The sequence below is a fragment of the Haemaphysalis longicornis genome, unplaced genomic scaffold, assembly GCF_048455015.1.
Source record: "Haemaphysalis longicornis isolate Haplotype H1 unplaced genomic scaffold, Haemaphysalis longicornis Haplotype H1 scaffold_9, whole genome shotgun sequence".
Classification (NCBI taxonomy): Eukaryota; Metazoa; Arthropoda; class Arachnida; order Ixodida; family Ixodidae; genus Haemaphysalis; species Haemaphysalis longicornis.
Window position 1 is genome coordinate 13,866,948 of NW_027526460.1, and position 16,847 is coordinate 13,883,794.

Below are 16,847 nucleotides of genomic sequence, written 5' to 3' on the forward strand. Positions count from 1 at the left end.
AATGCACGTGACAAACGAGCGTACATAACTGCAGAGCTTGCCAGAGAGAGGCTTAAATCACTTCCCTCAACAGTGAACGCGTTTCTATTACAGGAATCACTCGTTCGCGTGTCTGTGACTTCGTTTTCTCGTTATAGGAGATCGCCACGCGCGTATCACTCAATGAAGCTCTGCCGGAGAGTGGGTTATGATATGTCGCATGCCGTCAGATAGAATGCGTCAGCACTTTTCATGCTTTCCGCTCAGCTGGACTGATTGCGCACGAGACCACACGCAGCATTTGCGTCCGGTAATGGTCTAATTAGTGTCACATCATGGCCGCCATAGAAGCAGTAATGGTTGGTTTCACCGAACAGAACAAACCGCTTCCGCTCACTGACTAGCCAAAGTCACTGTTAATTATTGGTAGTGATCGCTAGTCATTGAGCGGAAGCGGTTTGTCCGGTTGGGTAAAATCAAGACAGAGTGATCACTGGCCGTCGCGAAACGACACCAGCGAGGATTGCTGTACTGGATGGGAGCAGTCTATCTTGATTTTTACCCAACCGGCCAAACCGCTTCCGCTCACGGGCTAGTCAAGTCACTGTTAATTATTGGTAGTGACGCTCGCTAGTCAGTAAGCGGAAGCGGTTTGTCCGGTTGGGTAAAATCAAAACAGAGTGATCACTTGCCATCGCGAAACGGCACCAGCGAGTATTGCTGTACTAAATGGGAGCAGTCTGTCTTGATTTTTACCCAACCGGCCAAACCGCTTCCGCTCACTGGCTAGAGCGTCACTATCAGCGTCACTATCAATAATTAACAGCGACTCTGGCGAGTCAGTGAGCGGATGCGGTTCGACCGATTACGTGAAATCAACTATTGTCTTACTGGCTGTATGACAACCATTACCGGTTTGCAGGAAGCTTTTTCTATTGGGGAGGACTCCTTTAAACGCATACCAATGCATCCAGGCAGTTTCCGGAAGAAGAAATTCCTGTAAATTCACGAGACCATGTTCCAACTACTTTTGACGGCACCTGTACGTATAGTAGTGTTGCAGTAGAAAAAAAAGGTTGTGGCGCGAGGCGTCTCTCTCTCTCTCTCTCTCTCTCTCTCTCTCTCTCTCTCTCTCTCTCTCTCTCTCTCTCTCTCTCTCTCTCTCTCTCTCTCTCTCTCTCTCTCTCTCTCTCTCTCTCTCTCTCTCTCTTTAACACGAAAGTTATTCCGGGGTACACAAACATTTGAGTGACGTCATATCCGTCACGGAAGTGACGCCAGTACAACGAAGCAAGCGGCCTGTAAAGGGTGCATCCCTGCACATAGGGCCTTCTTGCGGGTAAGCAACCTTTAGTACTAAAGAGTACGTTATAGTTAGGGTTGTTCGTTTTCGGGTTTTATATTTTAACATGAAAGTGTTTTATGCCGGTATACACCAAGATTTCACTGACGTCATATCCGTCACGCAAATGACGCCAGTACACCTTTGCCGAAGCGACCCGCTAGCAGGACGTCGCTCACCAAGCACACCCGCAAGACAGCCGCCGACCTGCAAATCATGCTCAGCTGCAGATTTCGCTGAACATTTCACTTTCGTGTTTTACCGATTTTTATGACATATGACTCAACCACAGTTTTTTCATGCGTAACTCACAATGACTCGTTAGGAAGAGGCCGATGGCACCCTCCAATGTCACCTGGAAACAAGTTCATCCATTGTGGTTACACCTCTGTTGCCCCGTGTAGAATTTCGTTGCACGAAAGTTTTACCGCTTTCAGTGCAGAATATTCGGTGGACCATCCTTGGTGCTACCACAAGCAGAGAGAGCTGCTAAAGCGCTTATATAGCGTCGCTATGCCCATAGTAATGATTGAATGATTGCGCCCGAGACGCGGTGGTCTGAGCCGGCTATAGTATCCCACCAACTGGTGATGCCCTGCGCCGTGTGGTGCCGCAGCAGGGCTGCAAATAATGAAGCAACCAAGGTGAAATGGGCTGAGCGTAGAAAATCTTTGGCAAGACTAATGCCGCCTGTGTTTCGTTTCACTGACAAGCACGCCCACAAGCGTCTGTGCGCGTGCTTGGGAACGCGGAAGGATGGAAACCGTAGTGAGGAGGCAGCAGCACATCGGCGCATCTAAGCGCCAGATTGAAACTGGGCCTTCGTTCTTTCAACACTTCTTTATGTCAAGAAATAGGAATCGAAATTTCCTCCTTCTAATTTACAAGCCACAGCTACTCCAGTGAGAGCCTCTGGTTTTGGCATTGTGATGTTCCAGTTGTACAAATTCTCCCTTAAATCAACGCAAAAGCGTCCACACGTGTGACTGCGCAGCCACTCTGTTTGGCGCAGCCACACGTGTGGACGCTTTTGAATGCCTCTGCACTTTTCAGTGATGCCAGCGGCGTTCCACTTAAAGGGAGGGACGGAGAAACAAACAGACAGAAAGAGAAGAACACAAAGAGAGAGAAAAAACAGAACAAAAAAAGGGCCGCGGTGGTTGCGAGGGCGCGAGGCGTAATCCGGGGCTGTAAAAGGTGCTTGCAAAATGGCTTGCAAACAAGCCAGTTACTGCTGCAGCTTGCACGGGAACGACACTTGTGCAGCGTCGCCGCCGCGTGTCCCCGTCAGGGACGCAGCCAAAGCGCGCGGGATGACGATGCGCAGCTGCCGCGCCGCCGCGCTTGTCGCCGCGCTAAGGCCGCGCCGGGGCCCCTGCGTTTCGCTGCGCCAGAGGAATCGTGACCGACTGCCTCCACCTGCCAGATGAGCGCCGCTCTAACGAGGACGCGCGTGCGTGTCCGACGGGTGACTCGAGCGTCACCCAGGAATCCCCCCCCCCCCCCTTAAATGTCGGGCACGCGTCGGGCCGCCCAGATCGTCACTCGCGCTTGTCTTTGCGGACGGCTCGGCGGCGCGTCACAGGCCGCCGTTAAAGAGACGCGCTGGGGGAAATTAGGAGGGCAATTTGCACTTACACGACACGAATGGTTCTCTTTTAAATGCAGAGCATTTCTTTAACTCACGATGTCACCCGGCGTTGTCGGCGTGCCTCGGCGTCCGCAACAGCCGTTCCAGGTGCGCCCTCTCTCCCACTCCTCCTCTCCAGCATCACGCTACCCTCCTCGCTCTCAACAACAGGTCCGCACCCCTCCCCCTACACTATATAAAAAAATAATACTTACCGGCGCCTGATTTCGATCCCACGACCCTGCGGGCGGAACGCAAGGTACATGGTGCTCTACCCACTGCGCCACAAAGCCGACACAGAATGGAAGGCTACGAACGCGCCTTATATCTTCGACTCATTCAAACTACGTCAAGATGCTGCTGATACAACGCATTCACTACCTGTGGGCGGAACGCGAGGTACATGGTGCTCTTCCCACTGCGCCACAAAACCGACACAGAATGGGAGGCTACGAACGCGCCTTATATCCTTGACTCATTCAAACTACGTCAAGAAGCTGCGATACAACGCATTCACTACCACCAACTCCCCAAACACTAAACGTTAACGCAATACACCCACCCCCTATGCGACGCATTTACTCGAGTCCCCCTCGCGGGGAGATGGGCCCTTTTTAACTTCCGCACAGCTGCGTTTGTTAGCCTGTTGGTGCTCGCTTCGTTTGAGGCAAGATTTTGCCGCCAGGTCTTGTTGACACTGATTACTGTTTGGAAGGCAACCGTTGGAGAAAGAATGTACTAGTTACCGGTGCAGCATTTGGTGATGACCACCAGAATGGTATACTTCAGCCTTCTGCTCGCGTGGAGAGAGAGAGAGAGAGAGAGAGAGAGAGAGAGAGAGAGAGAGAGAGAGAGAGAGAGAGAGAGAGAGAGAGAGAGAGAGAGAGAGAGAGAGAGAGAGAGAGAGAGAGAGAGAGAGAGGAAAGCCTAGTTGGGAAAAATGGATTTTGGTTGGGATTTACGTAGAGGAGAGATACTGTACGCCCTCGAGAACTGGAAACGTGAAGATTCAGTGTTTTACATTACAAACACGACACTACCTGCAGTGCGGAAAGTAACGCTTTACGGCCATACTGGTTCCTGTGTATGAACTTGGACTGTCGCGCCACCCCTGGCGAACTCAGAGACCCTCCCGGATACTCTGCTGGGGAAGACCCGAGGTGAACCCAGAAAACCGTTACCAGCTCCCGACATGCTGACGCCCCGGACCGCCGGCAAGCGGGCGCGCTGCTAGCGGGCGCGCTGCTAGCAGTCGCGCTGCTGAACGGGCACGCTCACGAAAACAATACCAGAGTCCTTCAATAAAGTATTGAAGGACTCTGACAACACCCTTCGTATATACGGCTGTTTGGGTGAAAAAATGAAACGGCAAATACTGCAGAGAGGAGAGACGAGATCGTACGCTAGACCGACTTCTCTAAACTTAGGAGTGTTTGGCTGCCCGACGGGGTAATGAGATACGTGACCAGCGTCCTTGTGTCTTTTCTGCGTCCTTGGTGTCTCTTATGTATGCACGACCGATTTTTACAACGTTCCCAGAACAGAAAACAGTTAATGCCCCCGGAAATGGAAGCCTGGGCAGGGGCAAAGCAAGCGTTATTATTCCATAAACAGATCATACTTCGCAAGCCGTATAGTCCATCATGCGAAGTAAAAAATAACAACATGCACATGTTTGTGAATGTCATTACCTCCTAGAGGTGAAATATGACGCCTGTCTTGAAACGTGACAGACCAGGCATAATGTTGGCGGCTGAACATATGGATCAGGCACATGAACGCGCACGTTCGAAATTTTATCCCAGATTGGAAGGCTTTGCGTGCGGGCGCGGGTCGACAGCGCGAACGTTCTTTGACGCGCACAATCCAGGAATCGAAAGTTGCGCACAGTCTGTTTTCCCATAGGCAACGCAGCCAACATAACAATTTCCAAGAACCCCGCAATGATATGGAAGCCACTAGTAGAGCTCGTCCTGACCAGAGTGCAGTGGCGGTCCCAGGGAGGGACCCCCCCCCCCCCCAAAGAGGTGCTCAGCTTTTTACTCTTTGTTTTTTTCTTAGGCATCCCACTTGTGCGAGGTCGCAAACGTGTTGCGACAGTCAGAAATGCGGGCTCGAGCCAGCCGTTGTACAGCCTAAGGGGGGCCAAAAACCACTGTGCCGCTAAATGATTGTGCGCAAGCGGGTTACTCCGCATACGCGCGCACACCGACATGGTTATCACCTCCTCCACAAAACTGGTGCAAGAAGGGGAGCGGTGCTTTATTCCATCCTCCCCCCCCCCCCCAAAAAAAAAAAAAAAAAAAAATTCGCCCCCTCCAAAACCAATCTCTGGGACCGCTACTGCCAGAGTGATGATAAAATTTGTTTACAAACAGTTGCACATAAGGAAAACATAACATGGCCCATATACTTCATTACAGCAGTCCGGTCGTCCTGGCGGCCGACTTCAGTACAATTTTAGATGCAACGCATCTCATGCTCGCCCCTCTGGCCTTCCTGCGTCTGTCCGGCGTTGTCCGCACAGCTGCGCCTCTCCTCCTCTCCTCTCTCCGATAGCGAACACTCTCTTCCAAAGATCTGCGGGTTGGCGCAGCGCGCTCTCACTCCGTTGCTAGGCGCCGGTGGGCGGCGCTGCGCGCGCTACGCATGTGCAGTACTCTCTCTCTCCGTGCTCTTCTCTCCTTCGGGCGCTGTGAATATAAAGCGGCATGCCGCGCTCCGGCGGTCTCAGTCGACGGCCGTCCGCCCACCTCCCCTTCGCGTGAGAATCCGTGCTATAAGCGTAATCAATACGATGGAAAACGCCAATGGAACCCCCCATGAGATGCGTTGCATCACACTACGGTTCCCGCGAGGGGAGGTGGGCGTAATTTTTTAGAAACCTACTACTAATTAAGAGCTACACTGCATTAATCGGAATGTTGGCTTGGCCGTAAGGTTAAAAGTTTGTACACGCGAATTAGTTCACGGACTCTACATGGGGAAACAGAGAAATATGCATCCTTGCTGTACAAAATTCGCGCAGCTTATAGTAGTGCAAGGCTGGAGGAACCGCAGAGCTGGCAGCCCCCTCTCCGGGCTCTTGCACTTCACATGGATTTCTGAACTTGCCGCTGAAAGATCTGTACGACTGGCAAGACCGGTTCGATTATCCGCAACCTTTCACGTCTCTCCCAAAGTAGACCGCGTTCGCACGCGCTAGAAGCCGCGGCAACCGGCTTCGCGAACTCGGCGTCTGCAGCGCGAACTCGGCATTGGTGCCCCCCACTTCGTGCGTGAACGCACGTGAACTCGCGAGTAGAAGAGCGCGCGAGAGATCACGCCACGAACTCTTGTCTGAGTGTTCTCGAAGGTCGAGCTGGCCGAAGCCTGGTGCTCCTCACGAGGCGCACGCTCACGTGCGCTCGGTATTTTTTTGTATTTTTTCCCGGTAACCCTCGGCGGCGGAACTAAGAGCTTAAACAGCTCTGCTGCTAAAAATCGCGCCTTCAAACGTCTCGCCAGCAGAATCTGCTAGTGAACCGGCCCTGTGACCCCTAAAACAGCAATGACCTCTTCTTAACAGTACACAGCTAGCAGCGGTGAAACAAGCTTTACAAGCGAGAGAATAAATACAAGACAAGTCTGGCTAATAACCTTCGTCCTGGAAGCATCTCCTCGTTCCTTCTCACAGTTTCACACTGCACTTAAAACAAGACCAAAGTAGTAAATAAGGCGGCCTATATTCGTAGTTTACGTGGCAGAGTATGCAAACGTACCACTGTTGGCACCAGCAGTTATTTGATAATGCAGGAATGACAACGTGAGAACTGTCATCGCCACCACGTACAATTTTCAGCAAAGTGGTTCATGACGTCACAAATCATGACTTGTGTAATATGATTGCCGGAGCTCCTTTGAGCATTTTTTTATAATATGGTAGTTAGACGACCGGCAAATGTAACATGAATGTAAACGCCAGTCCCTGTTCACACCTAATTTCTTTTTAAAACAGGGCCGAAACTTCCTATTGGGGAATTGCGTATAGTGCGCAGAAGTTATATATCTGAATCGTTTTCGCCGCATTTTTTTTTTTTTTTCAGGCTGTTCTCTCCTCCAGCGCTGCAAGCCCCCAGCTTAAAGCTACGTGCTCACTAGCGTCGAACTTGCCGTGCCGCTCTGCCGACGGCCGCCAGCGGCGTAGCGCCGCAGCCTTCACCCGCAGCGCGGCGCGGCGCCGCTGGCAGCCGTCGACAAAGCGGCACGGCAAGTTCGACTCTAGTGTGCACGTACCTTAACGCGGCACAAGAAAATACTTAGTAAATGTGTTCTCCACACGACACGTGCGAAGTCAATAGCAGTGGCGACATGCGTAATGTAGCCTGGTCCACGTACCCTGGGACACGTCAGCGGCGCCGCTGTTGCGGTAGCAGCCGCGATCGTCAGTTCCTATTTTCATATTTTTCGCTGATTGATTGATTGAGTGATTGATTGATTCATTCATTCATTCATTTATTGATTGATTGATTCATTCATTCATTGATTTATTGATTGGTTAATCGATTGAATGATTGATTGATTGATTGATTGATTGATTGATTGATTGATTGATTGATTGATTGATTGATTGATTGATTGATTTTAGGGTTTAACGCGCCGACGCAACGCAAGCTATGAGGCACGCCGTAGTGGAGGGCTCCGGATTAATTTTGACCACCTGGGGACCTTCAACGTGCGCCGAAATCTCGAACACACGGGCGTTTTTGCTTTTCGCCTCCATCAGAAAAGCAGCCGCCGCGGCAGGGAATAGAACCCGCGACCTTGTGCTCAGCAGCGCAACGCCTTAGCCACTGAGCCACCGCGGCGGGTCTATTTTTCGCTCAACTAAACAGAAATTGTTGGAGTTCATCTGATTGTGCGGTTTGGATCCGGTCGAACGCATTAATTTATGTTTTGTTTTTCGTATGTTTGGTGCCGCTCGTGACAGCGCGAGGCAGAACTTTTTGTGTACGTTTGTGCTGCTTTTATCTCACCTCTCTCCGACGCCATTTTTTTTTACTTTCGTTTTTTTTTTATTGAGGGCCTATTCTACGTGCATCTTTTGTTAAAAGAGCCCTGTAATTTTCGCTTATATACTTGTGTTTTGCTTTAAATTTGTTTGCACCCACCATAGTTTCGTTTAGCTGAGTGTCAGCGCTGGCCATGGTACTTCGTCGGCTCCCGGATATACGCGCACTAATTATCAGAGTGCCTTTTTTCTCAATTTAAGTGCGGGCCACACTTCTGCTGAACACCACTGCTTCTTGGGTCATGTCGAAGCCACTCTTCCGGCTTCTTATGGCTGCAAACAACCCGTGCCAGTTCCGTTGCACCCCTTGTGAGCACCGTCCCTCCTTTCTTTCTCGTGTCCGGTGCAGACATAGCGCACTCGTCGTCCAACAACAGCAGCAGCGGTGGTCCCCTACAAGCGCAGCCGCAGTGCCTGCCGGCCGACCTGAGCCTGCCGTCCAAGACCCGAGCCGCCCCGACCTCTTCTCCCAGCGCGGCTGCCCTGCTCGCCTTCCGCAAGGCCGCCCCCTGCTCTGCCATGGCGCCCGCCGCAACCGCAGCCGCCGCCGCGGCCGCCGCCGCCCACGCGGCCGGGGCCTTCTGCGGCCCGTTCCCGGGGGGCCCCCTGCCGCTGCTGCCGGGGCCCTTCGCCATGGCGCCCTTCGCGCCCTACCCGCTGCTCTTCCTGGCCGGGGCCAGCGCCGCGGCCCACAAGGAGGCCGTCTCCGCACAGCTCTCCCCCGCCGCGCCCACGCCTCGAGGAAGCACTTCTTCGGCCTCGAGCACGGTACGAGCACGGCAGTCCTGCACTCTAAACCTCCCGTCTCCATGAGATCGTGTTTGAGATGCCTAACAACTTAGAACCTCCAATATGGGTACCTGTGAACTGTAAGTAAACGAAGCAAAGTTAGACCCACTTGTAGTACTTGGGTATTTCAAATAATTGCTCATCGAGAAGTTTGAACACCTCCTGTAAATTTTTTGTGTTCCGTGGCGGCATTTCGCTGTACTATTATCCTTCGATCCCCCTTCATTTCGATACACCCGGGCTTGACTATATACATGCTTCAAATCGCACCCGGGCTGTAAGTTTATTTTAGTGACGAAGTGTGATGTGTGATACTGGATGCTGTACTAAACACAACAAGATCAGTATTGTAAGAGACCATTTGCGGCAATCTGTATACAGCCCGCTTGGAGCTGCTGTCATGCCGCGCCTTTCCCATTACCTTCGAAATTCGATGCATAACAGCAGCAGCCAGCATAAAAACGAAGCATTCCGGGTGATTCGTTCGCCGCTTTCCCAGCGATTCATTGACGCGCTTCTCTCTTTCGCAGCGCACGTCATCCTCGTCGAGTCACTCGAGGCCGCGGGGCAAGTTCGACTTCTCGCGCCTGGCCGAGTCCGCCACTTCGAGAGACGGCGAAGCGGACGCTCGTTCTCCGGACGGGCCCGAGCGCGTGCCGCGGCCCCACCAGCCCGGCCCGGTGCCCGCGCAGCAGCATCCCTCGGCGAGCACGCAGCGCGGCCTGCTGGGGAGGCCCCCGGCCTTTCCGCTGCTGCCATCCTACTACTCCCTCCAGGGCGCCGTGGGCCCGCTGCCCGGGGGAGAGCTCTTCGAGCGCAAGCCCGTGCGCGGCCGCGGAGGCTCTTCGCGGCCCAAGAAGGAGTTCATCTGCAAGTTCTGCCAGCGCCGCTTCACCAAGTCCTACAACCTGCTCATCCACGAGCGCACGCACACGGACGAGCGACCCTACACGTGCGACATCTGCCACAAGGCCTTCCGCCGACAGGACCACCTCAGGGACCACAGGTGGGTCTCCCAAGCCAGGCTTAGCCATCCTGACAGCGTGTCACATTAACTGAATTAAGGTGCACACTTTTCTGTAGAATGTGCTAACGCACCACGTTCGCTTTTACCCAGCTGCAGCTCCCGCTTGTTACCGCTTTACAAAATGTTTTCTTGCGCGCTGAAGCCGGACAATGAGGCACGCCGTAGTAATAGACTGGAGATCTTTAAGTATATCTTAGGACAGTTAACGAGCGCCGGATTTCAGCACGCACCGTATTTAGTTACCGTTAGAAAAACAGCCGTTGCAGCTCGTAACTGAACCCGTGACTTTGTGCCCTGGTGGCGTATACACACCTAGCCACTGCGACTTGATTGTTACCGCCTCAAGAGTAGGAATATTATAAGGATCCCGCATGCAACGAGGGCGCATGGTGTGTGCCCAAAGATAACGCTATGTCTGTGCGCATGCTCAGTGTGTAAAAGCCGGATGCTCGTAAAACATGGCGCTCATATTTATTGGAGTACAGTTTGACGCAACGAAAACGCGGTGCATGGAAAGGGCAAGAGAGGTATGGGCTCTCGTTCAGAAAAGAAGAGTCCCTGGAATTTTCATGCAGGTTATCCCCTGAACAGCGAAAAGAAAGAACAACTACATGAAACCCTTTCGAGAAATCGTACATGGTTGCAGCGTTGTCGTCCTGCAGACTTTCACTACAACAAGCGCGGTTCGCGCGTTCGTTGGTGTGTACGCGGTGAGAAGCCAGGTTATTTGGAAGCAGTTGCTGTGTGCCATATGCACCATGGACCCACTCATTTCGCGCCCTCAGCATGGCCACAAGGTACTCTCAAAGTTCCGGACATCAAATGACTCGGCTCACTAAAAAGCGAAACAATCGAGACAAAAACGTGGTCTTACCAATCTAAAAATATCGCAAAACACAGACCAAGAACAACAGAATTAACGTCAAATTGATTGCTGGGCAAGCGGATTGCATACGTGTAATATCAGTCGCAACGCTGTTTCACTTGTGGTTTTACACATTTGGCTTAGCTTTACGGCTGAACGCTCTCTCCTGCGGTACAGTTGCTCAGCAAGAAATTGGCCGTACATTTAATTAACGCCAAACTACGTGTTGAAGGTTCTGTTGGATTGGTTGGGCAGTTTGACCAATCTAATCCAAGCCAATCCAACCCCACTGCCTCGTCCCACTTTGGCTCCCTCCCTCTTGCACTCTCACATTTCCCCCTTTCATCATTCGCGAGGGTAGGACAACCGCGAAGTATCTTAGAAGTCAGCGTAAGAAAATTTCGCGTTAAAGTATCTCGCTAGTACGATGCCAGAGTCACCGCTCATAAAACTCGTTGATTCTTCGCAAACGAGCAGGACAAATACGCTCAGGAAAGCGGGAGCAAGCATTTGCATACGTACGCTTGTAAGCGCAGTCCGTCGTAGTTAACCCGCTGTCAGGAGCTCGGCACGCCGCTTCGTCGCTTCTGGTGGGCCGGCACTGGGCGGGTGGAGGCATTGAATTTCAACTATCCGGCTGGGCATGGGATACGTCGTCCGAGCGCGCCCACTGCGTGTACCACTTACCACTTGTCATAAGCCACCCGGCGGGGCGTCCGCCGGCGTGCGTGGGTGTCGGTGTGCGTGTGTATACGAACACAGCCGTGTAACTAACTTTCGGGCGGGCACGCCGTGCAAAAACACTTCTCCCGCGCTTGTCAACACAGGCGTTGCGGGGGTGCGCTCTCTCGCGGCGCACATATCTCACAAAATTGCGTTATGGGCCGTCCCAGTGTTTGAACGTCGCCGATACACGCTGGCCTGTCTTCCAGCACCGGCTATGTGGGATGGAGGCGTGGGTACTTATTCTACAACAACTCTATTTATGCCAGTGGCTGAGTTTTTCGAAATTGTGAGAATTGCCCAACTAGAATTGTTCGTGTCTAGACGATCATCTGGTGGAAATAGGGCAATAGGCGTCAGTTTTATACACTGCTATAACTTTCGTGTCTAACGTACGGAACTTTTCGACCCCAATAAACAGCATGCGAGGTTAAGATCAAGTGTGTATCTGTCTAGCATTTCTCCAAAAATCAGTTTTGTACAAACGGGAGCGCTCGCTTCTCCATTCGTACTAGAGTGAGGTTAGTAATAAAATGATAAGAAAACACAACTAGATAAACATCTAAAATAAGGTAATATCAAGCACCGCAATGTGCGTGTTAAGGCTCAAAAAGATTTCCTAGAGAAAAGGTCGTTCTCTTGTTGGCGGGTGCATTTTGTATAGTTTACTTGTAGCGGCTGGGCCCAGCGTAGTTTCACGCTGAGCATTGTCAGGCTTCATCGCTGACTCGGGCACGTGATCGCGCCCAGAGCGCCGACCACGAAGCGCGCGAGAGACTTCCGCCATGCATGGATGAAACACATCGAGGGAATCCTCCTCCTCCTCATCACCATCATAATCATCATCGTCATCATCATCATCATCATCTCAGAAGCAAACAGGTATCATAAATACACTTAATCTTACGAAGAAAAAGTAAAAGAATGAGTGTAAGTTGGCAAAAAATGTGGGCTACACACTCTAAACTTTGACCTGACAAGGCGAATAATTTACAATAATCCTAAAATTACGATTATGAGGGTTGAACTGTTTATTACGTAGGTAAAACGTACGAACACCCCTTGACGGGAGACATCTGGGTAAAAAAATCGGCAAACGTGCTGCTAATAAAGGAAGTAGTGAGCGGGGGTCGCTTGTCCGGACTAGTGCAGGCTCCCGCAAAAATGTTTCATGCGTCCCGCGTATACATAGACGAAGCCCAGCTTGTAGGTCCGGGCGGTCGTACCGCTTGGCTTACTGGTGCTCTCGACGCATGCTTGGGAAATTGGTCGCAGCCTTTTAGGAAATTTTAGGGGTATGAACTATAACTGTGTATGAAGCACTTCGCCCTTGTCGGCATCAACCAACGAGCGTCCATTACCCCTCTGCGCAGGTACATCCACTCGAAGGAGAAGCCGTTCAAGTGCGGCGAGTGCGGCAAGGGCTTCTGCCAGTCGCGCACGCTGGCCGTGCACCGCATCCTGCACCTGGACGACTCGCCGCACAAGTGCCCCACCTGCGGCCGCTCCTTCAACCAGCGCTCGAACCTCAAGACGCACCTGCTCACGCACACCGACATCAAGCCCTACCACTGCCCCGCCTGCGGAAAGGTCTTCCGCCGAAACTGCGACCTGCGCAGGCACGCGCTCACGCACACGCTGGGCATCCCCGAAGACCCGGACCTGGAGAACTCGTGCAACGAGCACGGGCCCTCGTCCGCCACCTCCATCGACCTCCTCGACGATGACGACGACGACGAGGACGGTGACGTGCAGCCGCCCGACATCCTGGACGTGGAGAACTGAGCGTCTGCTTTGGTGTCGGGACAGTGTGCTCCTGCGGTCGTGCGAAACGTTTATAGATCTACAAACGTTGGTCCTGCGTGGTGTGGAGTGCCTGTGCGGAAAGTAGGCATTTCGCGACGCTTGCTGTGCCGTAGCGGGACTAAGTGCGCGGCTGATATTCTTCGCCGTCATTCAGACAGCGAGAGCACGTGCGATAAGCAATGGCGAAGAAAGACCAACGTTTCTTTCTTTAGGAGGCATAAAATGCGATATGGCTGCCGCTCTCGTGGCGTGGTGCACGTGGAAGTAGTGGCTGTGAAAGTATACACCAGGGGTCCAGCAAAAGTTGTTCGAGGGAAAGCGGCTCTGAACGGACTAACCGCCCCCGATCTCCCTCCGATCGATCAGTCTTAAAAAGTAGCCGTGCCCGTGGCACCATTGCAATTTAAGTGCAATGATGGAGGATTCCGCGGTGCGAAAGGATAAACAAAATCGAGAGAAAGGAGAGCTATGTCTCGCTGACGGGCTTTTTTTTCTTTTTAATTTGGAAGAGCAAGAACAAACGTAGCAAGCTTCGTTCCCGACGTTTATTGAGGGACTGCGGTTGAAAGTTGCGGCAGGATTTTTTTTTCTGCGCTGTATATCACAGGCACCGGCTATATTTTGCAACGAAACGAGCACCTTACTTTTGTCTCTATAGTCCTGAAATTAGCCAAATTCATGGCATTCAGAATTTATTGGTTCGCTTGAGACAGATGCTCCTGTGGCCAGCCGTACGTTTCGTCGACGGACTGACTTACCCTAGAGCGTACACAACAGACTTGTGACGCAATTACTAGCGGGTCGCTTATGGATATACAAAGAAGGTGTTGCGCAAACGTTTGGCAATGCGCGGGCTTGTAACATAAGCAGCCACGTAGTGCATACGATGTACCACCAGTAGTGAAAGCAAAATCAGCGACTTGGGTTCATCTTTGCTCGAGGGCATGAGCTTACAGCATGATGAGTTCGTCCAACTCAGTGAAGAAGAAAATAACACCAAAAGGGCTATTCCTCAATTTTTTTACTAGCCCTTTGTTGATGGCTCCATAGGTCCTGCCGCAGTAGTGTCAAAAATGTGGCTTTCCATTACAGAAAAGAAACAAACAAACTTGGGAGACTGTTTTGACGAATTTTAATATTGAGGCCGCCACGCAAGTCGCAGTCAGCTAACGTGGTTGACTGAATCTGCGGCTCTACTCGAAGCCGGTGCCCGGATGTTTGTAACGAAGAGCACCCAAGTCTTGAGATTTCATCGAACAATCTACGCACACCACCTGTGTCGAGAGTGCGCGTGCTAGGGACTGCGTGTGCGGTGCGCACCAAAGACGCGGTGAACAGAGAGTGAAAAACTGCAGTGTGTTGGTATTGTTGAACGTCGCCGCATTTGTCTTTTGTTTTTATGTTTCTTTATTCACATTTGTTGAGAATCATCGTTGGTCCTTCATGACAGACAGCGCTTTCGGGTGTTTTTCTTGAATGGTCGTTGAATGTCTTATGTCTCGCAATGAGCAATTCTTTTGGACGCACAATTGCAGAGTGGTGCTAGTATTTAAGAGAGCGGTAGACTACATGCACGAGGGAATTGTGCTACACCCAGCTACTATTTCGTCCTGAGCGGGTGTACGTGTGTCCGATGGGCCCTTCAGTGATTAGCCTCCACTTTTAAGACCCTCCGAAGCTTTTATTTTGGCTTCAGATCCCCGCCGTGCTCGTGGCAATCGTCATCTAGAAGGCTTTCGATACCGTTCGTCATAGCTCTGTGATCGAAGATCTCGAGGACTGTGGCGCGGGTACGCGCGTGGTGAACTTTATCAGGCGCTTTTAGAACGGCTGGACATTTGAAATCAGAACAGATGCGAAGAATTCACACGTCCTCACGAACACCATTGGCGTTCCACGGGGCGCAATCCTCTCTCCAACGCTGTTCAACCTGGTTGAACACAAGTTGGCTTCCGGCAACTACGGGGCCCAGAAAGTGCAATATCCTCGCCTTTTTTTCGAGAGGAAAGGAATCGGCTGTTGCGGTTTTTATGATGGTAGAAAGAAAACGGCTATTTGCTATGTGAATGGACATGCGGAGCTTCGTTAGGATGCTGTGAAGAGCCACAAGGGTGGAAGAACTGTTGGACAGCGGTGTTAAGTGCCGAGTAGAGGATGTAGTTCGTAGGCCAGATACGTGATGCGGGGCAGTCTCATTCTGCGGCCACAGCGGAACAGTGAATAAATAACCAGCGCGTACCTCCGTTCGTTGGGTGGGGCAGAGCTGTTTATTCTTCACATTCACTCGACATAGTCACCGGTCGTGGTCTGTTTAGCCGGGGAAGCCAACTGGGTTAATTTAGGGATGGTTTAAAGTACCCATCCGTGAGCTATGCGACGGGTTCCGATTCCCCGGCATAAAAAAGTTGAAAATTTCAGAAGACGCGTGACTAAACTAACTAAAAGGTGCATATGCGTTGTATGCGCATGCTAAACCACTAGAACTGCTTAAATGTATCTTCTTGCACATTCACAGAAGAACCCGTCGCCCTATTTCGTACTTCATCTCTGTCTGGCCCCCGAGAACTTCAGCGTACTGCAAGCGTGATCACTTAAGCAAAAATACTGTCGAAGCCAGTTGTCTCGCGTGCGACCTTTTCCTTTTTCGATGCTCCTGGTGACTCGGACCACGGTCTCCTTATTTTATTTCTTTAGTTACCAGCCAAAGCACTTTTATTCTTTCTGTATTTTTATACTTCGCCACGCATTCCTTTTCTACGATTTCCTTTTAAGCACCACCACGAACAAGCAGCCTCGATACTTCCAAGATTGCAGCGTAAGCTCGCAGCGGCGGATTGAAATTGTGCGCACTGTGCGCGAAGAAACTCGAAGTGCTCATCAGCGGTGAATAGGTGCCGTAGAAGTGATGTCAATCACGCGTCGCCTTCCATTGCCGCGAAAATAATTAACGGGGCCAGAAAAGCAAAAGGCTACGGGCGCGTCTCTCGCGGAGGCGAATCTCCAGACGAGATGCACTCCGCACGCCCTCTTCTTGCTCGCTCCAAGACGAGAGGCGCTGGCGGCAGGAAGAAAGCTGATCCGGCCAGCGGCTATTCCGCAGTGCGCGCTTTGTATATGTGCAAGCGTCAGAAAAGCCAGCGGGGTGGTTTTCGGCGGCGTGCATCTCTGCGGCCAGCCGAGCTGAGCGCATGACGCCAAACGAAGGGGGGGCAAGAGAACCCACTCAGAACGCTAGTCACTTTCCATTTTTGAAGTCCTTTTTCGATGCGTTTCTCCACGATGCTGAAATGCCCATCTGTACGCAGGTGCGTTCGTTCAGGCAAGAGGGTTCGCGTCCGCTTCGTTCCGGGTTGCCTTTAACCGAGAGAACTCGTCGAGTGGCGGAGAAGAAATTACGCCCTTTTTTATTCTGCTTCTCGCTCAGGAAGCGTAAACTGTGAGTCAATAATGAAAGAAAAACGCATGCATGTAACATTATGTGCGACAAAATTGCGCACAACCTTGCTACTTGCGAGAACTGAGCCCGCCGCCCGCCGCGCCGCTGACCAACGCCCGCCGCCAGTGTTGGTGGCGCCATCTCGCGAGGGGCAGCCCATACTGCTCGGTCTTTTTGAACGGGATGCCGTTCTGTTGAAA

At 51.8% G+C, this 16,847-nt stretch overlaps 1 protein-coding gene across 1 annotated transcript in view; it reads left to right on the forward strand.

Moving 5' to 3' along the window:
* Positions 1-14,104, forward strand: part of LOC144153794 (uncharacterized) — a 161,940-nt gene extending 147,836 nt beyond the window's left edge. The window contains exons 3-5 of the mRNA XM_077685524.1: positions 8,351-8,769; positions 9,321-9,796; positions 12,779-14,104. Of these exons, the coding sequence (XP_077541650.1) occupies positions 8,351-8,769; positions 9,321-9,796; positions 12,779-13,190 (1,307 nt within the window). The 3' untranslated portion in view covers positions 13,191-14,104. The remainder of the gene's footprint in view (positions 1-8,350; positions 8,770-9,320; positions 9,797-12,778) is intronic.
* The last annotated feature ends 2,743 nt before the right edge of the window (positions 14,105-16,847 follow it).